This window comes from Fukomys damarensis, unplaced genomic scaffold, assembly GCF_012274545.1.
Source record: "Fukomys damarensis isolate Sample0158 unplaced genomic scaffold, DMR_v1.0_HiC HiC_scaffold_16, whole genome shotgun sequence".
Taxonomy (NCBI): domain Eukaryota; kingdom Metazoa; phylum Chordata; class Mammalia; order Rodentia; family Bathyergidae; genus Fukomys; species Fukomys damarensis.
In genome coordinates, this window is record NW_022900928.1 from 55,588,235 (window position 1) to 55,601,345 (window position 13,111).

Sequence of the window (13,111 nt, forward strand, 5' to 3'; positions counted from 1 at the left end):
AGAGTATGCAAACAGGAGGTTCTCCAAGTCAGCACCAATGTATAGAGTTTAAACACTAATCAGAATTTACAACAGTCAGGTACAGAGTGGCAGAATATTAAGCACAAATTAGAAGCTATGCAAATAAATCAGTGTAATTTATGCCATAAAGAAAAGGACTTTGAATACTGTAATGATAAATTTTACAACTGTAAGGGGCAGGAGAGATTATTTCAACCTCTCATCTTATACCCCTTTCCCAAGCTTAATTTACTCTTTTATTCATTATGCTTCTAAAAATATCTCTGAACACACCTCTAGAACATGATTTATTTATTGACGCTCTCCTCAGCTCCCCTAAAATGTTAGCCCTTCATATGGGCCAAGCACTTATAAAAGCAAAGGAATACAGAAATAAACATGACAAGAAAATAAACAAGATAATATCAGCTAATGATAAGCACTTTGAAAAGAAATCATAGAGGTTAATGCAACAAAAAATGACTGGTGTTGAAGGCTAAGGTAGGAGATAGAGTCCAAATTGAGATAGAGTGCTAAAAGTAGATATTTCTGAAGGGTTCATATTTGAGAGAGACCTGAAGGTATAGAAAAATCGTTCATTTAAACACCTAAATATAAAATAGTACATAGGCCCTGAGGCTAAGCTTGGTATAGTTGACAAAACAAAAACAAAACAAACAATTGGAGTGGAATCAAAAGTGGGTGGTAGAAGAAGATGAAATTAGCAGAGGGCAAATCACAGAATGAACTCATATGCTATTCAACCATAAAAAGCCATTATGGTTTATAGTAAAAGCTCTTAAGTGTGATCTTGGGTTGGTAGCATGAGCTTTGCCTGAGAAATTGTGAGAAACATCAGTCCTTGATCTTCCCCAGACCTGCTGAACCACAAACTGCCTGGGTACACTGGTTAATCTTGGCTGTTAACTTGACAAATTGAGGGATGTCTAGAAAACTGGTAAAGCATGCTTCTGGGCATGAGTGCGAAGGTGTTTCCATTGCATCAGTGACCTGGGTGGAGATGACCCTCCCTGAATGTGGGCAGCACCAAAAGGCTGGGGCCTGGATAAGACAAAAAGCAGAAAAGGGAAGCTCACCGACATGCACACACATGCTCTCACACACACACACACACACACACAACTTTTCTGAGAAGGTGGGTTTTTTTGTTGTTTCATTTTGTTCTTTGCTGCTGTCATCTCCTGTGTACATTGGAGTGTAGATTCCTCAGCCTTTGCACACAGACCTGTACAATGACTCTTCTGAGGCTTCCTAACCTTTACCCTCCCACTGGGGCTGCAGCATTGGCCCTTTGTAGCTGAGGTTTCCAGTTTCTTAGACTGAGCAAGCTACTGGTTTCCCCAGCTCCCAGCTTGCCTTGGCCATTGTGAGGCTTTTCAGCTTCTGATCATGTAACCCAACTTAATAAATCCCTTATTATTATGTATGTGACACAGAAAATATATATATATAATATATTCTATGTACACATGCTATATGTAACAATGTATTTATATAATGGGTTCTGCTTCTCTGTGAACCCTAGTACAATGGGCCTAACAATCTCCATTTCAATAAGCCTCCAAGGTAATTGTGATTAACATTTGAGTAGCATTGGCTTCAAGTAAGAAAGTAGCATGATCTAAGTTTTTAATCTCTTTGCTGTGATGAAAAAAATCCAATATTGGGCGACAGGAGTAAAAGCCAAAAAATGAGATCAGAACGCCTCTGTCACAGATGATGAAGATAGTAAAGATGGAAAAAAAGATTTATCACATGGCATGAATAAATTATTTCAGCACTCATTTCCCCAATGTAAATGATCTCTATGAACAGATAAATGAATGAGTGAATGGATAAATTGAGGAATAAAATAAATGTTTAAAGACAAATGTTTAAAGTGGCTGAGGTAGAGAGAGGTTATTTCACTCCCTAAAAAGGAGCTCCATCATCTACTGCCTCATATCCCTCCATCTGTGATCCTCGGAACAGATGCTTCTTACATTCCAGTCTAGGTCTTAGAAGACAAAAAAAGCCTCAGAGTTTCTATGGGCAACCAGTATAAGAATTCAATGAGCAGAATTTATAATCCTAGAATTTGATAGATAAAGCTGATCCCAGGGCAGATTTTTAAAGAGAGGAAAGGGAGAATGGGAAAGTCAGCAATTTAGGATAAATGAAGACATTACAAAGAGAAGAGGTAGGTGATAGGCTCCTGCTTCAGCCTCACAGACCAAGGCACTGGGAAGCTGAACTGCTTCAAGATAAGTCTTCAGGAATCCCAATTTCAGAAATTAAGAAAAACATCTTCTTTCCACCTCCAAAAACTACACAAAATACTCTTTGCCAGCACTTATTTTCCATTTCCTGAAATCCCCTTAACTGTAAAGAAACACATTCCTTTTCACAGTTATAGTTTTAAAAAGCTTTAAATTGTGTTTTGTTTAGAAAAACAACACATAAGTGTGAATACATTTTAGTCCAAGTGTTAGTGATATTAGTTGCACTCCTTTTTTCAGCTTCAAAAAGATAAATTATAAGTAGACAGTTGGAGTCTAGGAGGAAAAGAATGTGGAAAAGGAAGCCATATAATGAGGGCAAAAGACAGACAAAGGTGACATTACTGCTGACTAGTCTTATGTTTTTGTTAGCACTAGTACAAATAAAGGGAGTGAGCAAAGGTACTTCAGCTCCTAGAAGTTAGCCAACACTCAAGCAAAAATATGCCAATAGGTCTATTTAGTTCAAGAGAGACATTTAGATGCCACTTTAGAACAGAGACAAATTCTCTTTTGCTTTTTGTTGTGTTGTGTCTACCAAAACAGAATGAGGAAAAGACCATTGGCAATGAAAAAAAAATCACCACCGGCCTTGTCAACGCAGATAAAAAGGAGTGTTGAAACAGTTAGATAAAAGAGAATGCTGTCCTACTAAAGGCAAAAAGACTGTTCTGCTGATTATCAAAATATAGTTTGGATATCTATTTTGATCGTATTATAAGAGTGCCACTCTAAATAATCTTAAAGTCATAATTTAGTTCACAAACTGAAAGATTTCACCAGTTCTTTAATTTCAAAACAGAGAAGACATTCACAATTCCAGAAAATGATTTGAATTTGATGACTGGTAGTATCATAAAAATATTAACAATAAGAAAAATAAACAAAAGAGAAAACAAGTATGTAGCACTTACCACATATGAGCAAGTGTTTTAAGCAAATTAAATAATTTAAATCCACTTATCATACTCTGAAGGTAGTATACTGAGTGAGTGGTTAAGTTTAATTTTCGAATGTGTGAGGAAGCATAATTTGACATTCTTTAGCTCCATTAGGATAAACCATTTGGAATCACTAATGGCCTCAAACTAAAAACCATCTCTTAAGTTTAAATAATACGCTTTTCCTAGTACTGCACTCTTGAGGATTAATATGACAAAGCAATTCCCTTTGAAATGCAATTAACATAATCATCAAGCACTTAAAGTATATGACACTGTACTAGGTACCAGAGATAATTTTTCCATTCATTTTCTTCTCTTCTGTTTTGTTAAAAAAAAAAATCACTACACCCTAATAGCAAAAAAAAAAAAAAATGTTCTTGATGCCCATGATGATTATGAGCTATGATGTAAATTGATAATATTTGAAGTACAAGAATTCAAATGTTGATCCCCTCAAAGTTCTTAAATCTTACAAAGATAAATTACTGTAACAAATACAAAATATTAATATGTTGAATTAAAATATTCATTGCCTCTATTGTCAAAGAAGTTAATTTCAAAAGTTAGATGCCATGAGAAAGTAAATTTAGGGTTCTGTTATTTATCATTGCTTTCTGCCATAGCCAGTCACAGGTGTAACTTACACTCATCTGGACCTTTCTGTTTACAAAACATTTTCATGGACATTATCTCAACTGATCATGACATTTAATCTTTGATTTAGTTATTATCACTATTACCACATTTTACAAAAGACACAACATCACTCATTAAAAGTTTTATGTGCTAATGAGGGCTTAAATTTCTACTCTTTGACATCAAGTCTTCATACTTCACACTATATCACAACCACTGTGAAATAGGAGACAATAGAAAAAAAATATGTAGCTCTGACTCTATCTCAACCAACAACTCTCAACGAAGGGTGCTACACTCATAGTGATTTTGATTAAACTTTACATAAGAATTCTAAAATCCCATTCAAAGTTTCTCAGTTAGCATCAATAAACCTTACCAAAGTAGTAAGGCAAAATTAAGAGACTGAAGTTTGCAATGAGAGGGTAAGAACACTGAAGGAAAAGTGCCAGGGATTTAGCTCAGCGGTGCTGCTGCCTGCCTTATAAATTGAAGGTCCTGAGTCCCATCTCTGGTACATTAAAAAAATTAAAGAAAAACAGAAAAAAGAAAAGAAAAAGAAAGAAAGAACACAGAAGGAAAAAGGAAGAAAACAATACCAAAGAGAATCTTATTTAAAAGAGTTAAATACAAACAAACCAAAGAATCACTCCAAGGCACCTTCATTACTCACTCCCAACACTGTGAAATAGCCACTCTAAGAAATGGCCGAACTGAAAAACAATGTGACCACTCGCTCAACAGCTGTGTTTGAGTGTTTTTCTTTAATGTGTTCCATTAATGACAAAGTTTAATTTTACTCACCCAATAACTTGATGCTCATAATACTGCAATGTCCTCTTGAGAGTTTGCTGTATTGTCTGGGGCTATAGGATAATAACAATGATAAAAAGATATTATCAGCAAATCAGTGTCATTCCCATTGTAAAGATCATAGGCAGATATGTAGTTTCTGTTTTGTCTCGAGAGTTTTCACTTTATAATATTAACTCATTTTGCATTGAGCCATGTATGTTCCCCACTGGAACTAATGAGGTACTCAGAAATTACCTAAATTTTCCAATTTCAATTATGATAAAATTTCCCTACTCGTATTTTTTTTTATTTTGTTGAACCAGCTGTTAAATGCAACACAATATTCATTGGCTGCCTACAGTCTCAGTAGGCCTTGGGAGAAATGGGCAGTGCGTGCTGAAGAAACATGATTCAGAGTTCTTCCTTTCCAATGAGTGTAATCTGCATGTGCAATGACCAACTGAAATGCAAGGATGTATCTTAATATTTTCTTTTATATTTCAACAAGATTTTTTTTTTATTTCAACAAGATTTTTAAGGATGGGCTAGCAAGTAGTAGTAAATTGAGTTTAAAATAGTCAACTGTAATAAGACATAGTTTTAAAGTTAGATCATCTTTCTTGTTGTCCTCTTAGTTCTGCATCTGCATAGCTTTAGGATGGGAATCAAGTGGCTCAGAACCCGACAATCATCATTTCAAGCAGAAGTGAGCCTGACTTTCTTCATGTCCCAAGAGATTTCAAGCAAAGGGTCTTTCTAGAATCTCCTAGAGGGAACACAGAAGGGCAAGAGGTGACAGAAGCAAATATTTAAGTAGCTCATGTCTGAATTTTATCCTGGTGACAGCCAAAGATGCAATTTTTTAAAAATCTTAGATCAAGAAATTACTTTCAGACTTACTTAGACAGCAAGGCTCAGACTTGGGTTTCAGACTTAGAAGACACAAGTAGGACACAAAGATTCAAGTGTAGATTTTACTAAGAAGTTATGATAAGAGAAACCAAATTTTTAGTGTCAAGAGAATTTTTCAAATAACAAAAACCTTTAGTCAGAAAAAGCCCATCACAGGCTTATCAAAATATCAATCTATTACAACCATAGACAAGTTTTAGAGGAGAGTGACTCTGACACAGATCTGCAGCAGCACTGCAACGTGGTAATCTTGAGGTTACTGCTAATTAACTACACAAACTTCGCACTTCTAAAAAAATAATTTGCAGAAAACCCAGCACAGGCTGGTCTCTAAGAGGCAATTAGTAAATATCAACACCTAGTTCCTAATCTTTCCAAGTGACTGCCTTAAAGATCACATGATATAAGGGAGACCCCAGAGGTCTGTCAGGTTTTACTTGGACCCACTCCATATTCACCTTTTTATAAAAACATTCATGATTGATGTGACAATCCCCACAACACTCTTCAAACCATAATATCTGCACCTGTAGGAAATGGTTATTTTAATGCCAGAGGAAGATGAATTTAAATTAAATCAGGCCAACCTGTGAGATCTACTGTGTAATACCACGTAGAAGGACCCTTTCATAGTACAAATCTAAGACCTAGGCTATATTCTTCATATTCACCAAGCCAATTCACAAATCAATTTTAGGAAGAACCAGCTTTCAAGTATTCAAAGGAAAGGTACAGAGAAACTTCTTTCAGCAGCTGTTTTTCATTTAGGCCAGGCTAAAAAGATAAACGAGATCTCTGATTAGTTTAGATGTTTCTAGAATCAAAGCAGTATAAATGAAATACACCTAGAAAAGGAAAAAAAATCATTCCTAAAACAAGAATTAGTGAAGTGGTTAAGAAACAAAGAGAATAAAGCAGGCATAGGGTTGTAGTACACAAGAAAAGTGTGCTTTAATAACCCGACCCATAGCCAGCCTAAACCAAATCATTATCAGTCACTGGCTCAGCTCCCCTGGGATCTGGGCCCCTTGTCCTGGTTTGGCAGTTTCTGAGCTAGGATAACTTTCCCTTTGGCAACATGCCCCAAAAGCAGTGAATATCCACAGAGGGATTATCCTTCCAATAACCTCTGGTCACAAAACATGGAACAGAATTTAGAAACTGGGGTGTACACGGCCAAACTGAGACCAGAATGACCTCATTTGTACAAAAGGATGTTTATTTCCTATACTAGGAATTTTCCAGTCATTAAAAAGCACATCTTTGTAAAAGGAGTTAAGCTCTTCAAAGAGCTGACTTTTTTTTCTGTGTGAAGCAATTACTTCCACACTCAGTAGGAATTAAATTTATAGTTTCCAAATACATTAAAGGGAAATGTTCTGTGGGGACAACCAACAAAGCTTCAAATTGGTAGAGCATTTATGTACCTCCTCTTTCTTGACAAAGCCAATGGGTACATTCTAGATCACAAGCATAAGGATAACTGCAGAGTATATCCTGCAAGTCAAGGCTGATTTCACCACAGTTCTCGCCCCTTTAGAATGTCTTATCTCTATGCATTCACCTCATTCTTCTTCAGACTTTGCCTGACTGCCTCAACACATCAGTGTCACCTGAATGAAAAGCATGAAATGAAGACCCATAAGTGGGTCAAAGCCTTTAATGGGAATGACTTCTGATGGTGATAGGGTTCATTTCTAAAACAAACCTTGGGTAAGTGTTCATGCATGCCAGTGATGCAAAGCAAGGGCTTTGAAGACACAGTCTTTCTAACCTCTCCAGTGGAAATGTATCTCTTTAGCTGACTCCAACCGACGAACCTCCTTCCTTGGACATAAAGAATGAACAACAGGGGATTTGAGTGTCCTAATAAGTTCAAAGCCTTGTGCTGGAGGATCCAAGAGACAAGGGTGAGGAGGGCAACAGAATCTGTTACTATCATATAAATAAATTTAAGAAAGTCAGTGACTTTTCTCTATGACTTTTCTTCCCACTACATTATACTATGTTATAGATGATGATGGACTCTTATTGTCCCAGCCTAACACAAAGAATCACAGATAGGAAAACAGCTGGAAAGAGAAAGCAAGTTGTATGTGTCCTGCACAATTATGGTCTGAAGCTTGAACAGAGGGTAGCCAGAAGCTTCTATTATGTGACAACAAGAAGCCATCCTCAGCCTTAGTCTTATGAAAAGCATCAGTCTACTTGGCTAGCAGTGACTGATCCCACAGATGAAATGTTATGCTAATGCAAGGTCATGGGATCCAAGTAACCAGTCCCGAAACAGTCCCAACAGAGCTAGAGATATGATCCCTGAAAAGTGGGAGGGAGCAGTTCCCAACAGCTGGCCCTTTAGGCTCAGACCATCCTGTGGAGGCTCCCACACAGTCCCTGCTCTCAATATCTGCACCAGAAGTTGCAGGGATCATGCAGGAAACAGAGAGTCAAGAGAGAGAGAGTGTGTGTGTGAGTGTGTCTGTCTGTCTGTCTGTCTATCTCTGTGTGTCTGTGTATTTTTCTGTGTGTGTATCTGTCTGTGTGACTGTGTATTTCTGTGTGTGTGTGTCTGTCTGTGTGTCTGTCTGTGTATTTCTGTGTGTGCATGTGTGTGTGTGATGAAGCACAGCTGTCATTGCAGAGTGCATGTTCATCTTGACTTTACAGAGATGTACTAGGGGCTTGGAAACCTCAGTGCCACGAGATCACATAGACAGTGAGTGAATAAGTCACTACAAGTCAGAGTTGTCTCCGGAGTGCATCCTTTTTCCACTAGATGCCCTTGAGAATCCCTCCCACATTTCACATTCTGAGATCCTATATTCTTACTTAATATGCATAGCCTTCCATCATATCAAAAAAAAAGGAAGACAATTTAAAGCCATCCAAACTTGTCTTTAATAAAAGACAATTGTTCTACCTTAAAGAAACATCCATAAATAGCAATATCACCTTATTTAATTATAATAAAATTACTAACAGATTTAGAAACTAATAGGGTATCTACTGAATTACTTATACTGCAAGTTAGAGGTTTTCAATTGAGCCTGCACACTACAATTATTTGGAGAGGGTGTTTTCGTTTTTGTTTTTGTTTTAATATCAAGGCCTGAATGCAACCTTCACAGTTTCCAATTCAATTGGTCTGGGGAGACCCAGTTGCTTCTAAAGTACAGGCAGGGTCAGAACTTTTCATTTAAAATATAAACATGATGAACAAGACCAATATTCTTTAAATCCTATCTGAAAGTCAGCAGTAATGAGAGTAGTTTCTTTATTCAAATATCAAAAGATATAAGCTTCTGAGACATGTTCACTCATAACTGCTAAATTTAAACACAGTCCCATTTAACTATCACTAGTAGCTTATAATCAAATATGAATTTGTTAGACAAAGAATTATATTTCTTGAAGCAAAAATATAGGATTTTTTTCATTTCCAAGTAATTCACTTCCTTGCATCTAAGTCAGCATTCAGTTTTGTGCTGACATTCACATAAAAATATAAAACTAGAATAAGTATTGTACTGTCTACAATCAAGCCTATTATATATGTTAACTCCTTTGATCTTCACAACAACATTGTGAGGTGTTATTATTTCCTTCATTTTGTAGATAAGAAAATTAAGATAAAGAAAATTTAATTTTCCCTATGTGATACAAGTAAAAAGCCAGAATTAAAACCCAACTAACGTGATGTCAAAATTCAATTGCAAAATTTTCTATATACATACACTCAATGTTTTGTACTTGACTGAACTCACTACAGGGTGCATTTTATGTACTATCCTAATTCATCTTTGTAGCAACCCAGTGAGAGACTAGTGTATTACCATTTGACTGATAATGAACCAAAGTCAGGTAAGGTGATCTGCTCAACAATACATGACTAATTTAAAAACAAAACAAAATTCTTTTATGAAAAGAACATTCCCTGCTCTGGAAAACGATCTTCAAAAGCATTTTTAATGTAAACACAAAATTAAAGAATCACATATACTCAAATTGTTCCCTGAAACCACAACATTCTTTAAATCGCACCTGTACTAATAAGGAAGGTCACAGACAATATGGTGAAGAAAGTCTAACTACAAATGCACGTCAGCTTTCCCTTCCTTAGCCTTCTCTCATCTCCTGCCCCATCTCTTATCTCTCTCCACAATCTGGAAAATGAGAGTCTTTATGCTGCTTTCTGAGAGACAGCATACCTATAATCCAAACAATAATGCCCAACACCACACTCTAAACTCCTAAAGTAAGTACCCCAAACCATTCATCATATATCATCATACACTCTCTTTCACCAAAATGTCATATCCCCCTGTAGTGCCATGATCTCAAATACTGCTGGGAAGGAACTCTCCATTCTCTCAAAAACTCAATCTTCAATCCTTACTAAGAAATATGGCGGTACAGAACCTTCTCTACTATATAAAAGACGGTCTGAACTTCCGGTGGTGGAATTTTGTTAATAAGCTTGTCAGTGAAAGACAAATTGGGGTAGAATGGTAACAGTATCTCATTATCCTCCAATCTGCAATCTGGCGATCACCACTTTCTCCACCACATCAGAGCATTTTGCTTCTTAGGACATCCTATGACAAATTCCATGGCTAAATGCTATCAAAAATGCCTTTATAAAGACGGGCGTGGTGGCTCACACCTGTAATCCCAGCACTCGGGAGGCTGAGGCAGGAGGATCGCTGTGAGTTTGAGACCAGCCTGGGCTACATAGTGAGTTCCAGGTCAGTCTGAACTACACAGTGAAACCCTGTCTCAAAAAACAAAAACAAAAACAAAAACAAACAAACAAACAAACAAAAATGTCTTTATAACTATGCTTTTAGATACCAATAGATCAAATTATCTGACCGACTTCAATAAAACTAATCAAAGAAATAAATCAGGGTAAACATTATTTCTAAGACATAATTGTAGTAATCATCAATCTTACTAAATATTCAGACATAGGACAGTACTCATTTTTTCAGCCTCTAACTAAATTTACTACATATAAACTTTAAAAAGACTGAAATTTAAATATGGAACTTTCAGTCAGGACCTCTGTATTTCAAGCCCAGCTGTGCTACTGACCTTTGTATAAAATTAGCCAAACTATCTTCACCTGGGAGTAAAAAGAAACTTTGAGAAAAAAAAAGCCCTGGCTTTCTATCCAAAAGCATTTATAAGTTCATGGTTCCCATGGTCCTTTTCAAAGCACACATAAACATAGTCAGAGTATATAAATAGTAAAGCCAGGTAGTCATAGCCCCACTTTTTAGAAGTATAGCAACCTTTTAGAAAAGCTGAACACTATTTTAATGAACCAACACATTAATTTGCTAGGCAAAAGTGGTGGGGCAGACAATTAATTACAAAATTCAAAATGCTAAACGTGCTAAAAGAAAAAATAAAAAGCTGGATATGTGCTAAGAGTTATTTTACCTATAGTGGTTTCACATCTGCAAAATTTTACCCAGTCTCTACTTTCTTTGTGAGCGTGAATGTACACTTGAGTGATTTCATGAACACTAAGGATTAAGGCCAACATTATGCTAACTGACCTAGAGGGGGATTTAAACTGATAATCATTATCTTATTAGACATATGTTCTAATTAGCAAAGTACAATAGTCATTATTGTTGTAATCATTGTTACTGAATATACTTAACATATAGTCAGTATGATAATTGAGATTTCTTATACAAAGTATGTTTGTTTTCCAAATATTTTCCTGTTACTTCATTTTAACACCTTTTCAAAATGCGTTATTGAAATTCAATGTGATATAAAAGCTAATACCCCTCTTGAAGTGAAATTTGTCCAAAGGATTTATTTAGCCCGTCTCTACCTTCAGGTACAATTCATATTTAAGTCATTCAAGAATTTCCGGTATTTTCAAACAACTTCAGAGATTAACAACACCACCTTTGCTTTGCATAACACTTCACAGTTTATAAATCACTTTCTTTTCTTTCATCCTATTAAATATTCACAACAACCTCCTGGGTTTCAGATTTAATTATCCACTTCTCACATATTAAAAAAACTGAGAATCAGAGAGGTGAAAATGTTTTACCTCAGCTATAGAGCTAGTAAGAAGCACCAACCAAGACTTAGGTTTCCATTACTCTTTTCACAAGTTGCTGCTCAGTCAGTAACATTGGTGACTGCTAGGAAATACTTCCATGTATCTTAAGTGGAATTCTTTATTTCCCTTTTTATTGTTAATGGATATGAAAATGATGTCAATAAATTGTTTTTTCAAACTTTAAAATATTATTATATTATTTAAATAGTTCCGTTATGGTCACTGACTTCTTACCAGGGAGATTTTAGGAAATAGAAAATTCACTGGTCATTGCCTTGGCCAATTTGGCTCAGTTTCAATGAAAATGCAAGATGGCACTGCTTCTAGACACTGTCTAAGGAAAATAAGTTACCCTGCATCAATAGCCTATATGGAGATATGGCTCTAGTCTTGCACCCCTGCATCAAATACAACTACAAAGATGGCACAGGACTGACTCAGTCTACAAAGTAAAATAAGAGCCAGCTTTCTGGGCTAACATTGTAATAGCAGTCAACCATATATTGAGTGCTAAGGTTTAACACTGGAATCAAATGTTGCATACATCAAGTCATTGAATCCTCAGAGTAATTCTGTAAGATAATAATTGTTACCCCAATTTTATACATTTGAAAAAACTAAAACCTAGAGGAATTAAAAGAAAAATAAAACTTGTCCAAAGTCAATCTGAATTAAAAATGTAATCTAGGTTTACTGCCTGCAAAAACGAAACTTCTAACTTTCTCTGAACTGAAATATTTTATCGTTATCAATGCAGTGGTTACAGTTTGAGGGATGGGGCTCCTGGCTACATTGTGATTATGGGTACAGTATTTTTCAGAACCTCAATTTCCTTCATTAAATAAAATAGATTCTTGGAATTGTTGTAAGGTCAAAGTGTAATAAAACTATAAATTATTACAGAAACGTTGTGTGATGATTCTATTCATAAATCACTTAATGGTTAAAGTAATCAGAACTGTTCAGTTGCATTAAACTGACCATGTATGGGGAAAAAATGAGAACCAAGACCAGTCATGTAAAGGTACAAGATCCCAATGACGAATGTAACTGTACTGTATACCTAAAATGTACCAATAAACTCAATGAATAAAAACTGACCATGTCTCACATCTAGGACTCTTGCCAGACATGTGCTTTAGTCCAAAAATTAGTAAATGCCGCAAAACTAATTACTGCCTTTTCAACTCATGGACATCCTATTGGATAGCAATGGATCTCACATAAGGAAATAACTTCTGATCTTTAAAATCATACTTGCAGGACTAGAGCTGTAGTCAGTTGTGCCACTGCCTGCCTTACAAGCACAAGGTCTCAAGTTCAATATCCGGTACCAAAAAAAAAAAAAATCCTTGCAGCCTGGATTTGAGTATTTCTAAATAAGTCTCTATTATTTTCATTATTTGGAAACTATAGTAAGGTGTCTTCCTACAAGAGTTTGGGAACAAAAGAAG

General features: G+C 35.9%; 1 protein-coding gene across 1 annotated transcript in view; it reads right to left on the reverse strand.

Moving 5' to 3' along the window:
- Gucy1a2 (guanylate cyclase 1 soluble subunit alpha 2) overlaps positions 1-13,111 on the reverse strand; it is a 475,983-nt gene that overhangs the window by 251,058 nt on the left and 211,814 nt on the right. Inside the window, exon 3 of the mRNA XM_033764307.1 lies at positions 4,664-4,725. Within this exon, the coding sequence (XP_033620198.1) occupies positions 4,664-4,725 (62 nt within the window). The remainder of the gene's footprint in view (positions 1-4,663; positions 4,726-13,111) is intronic.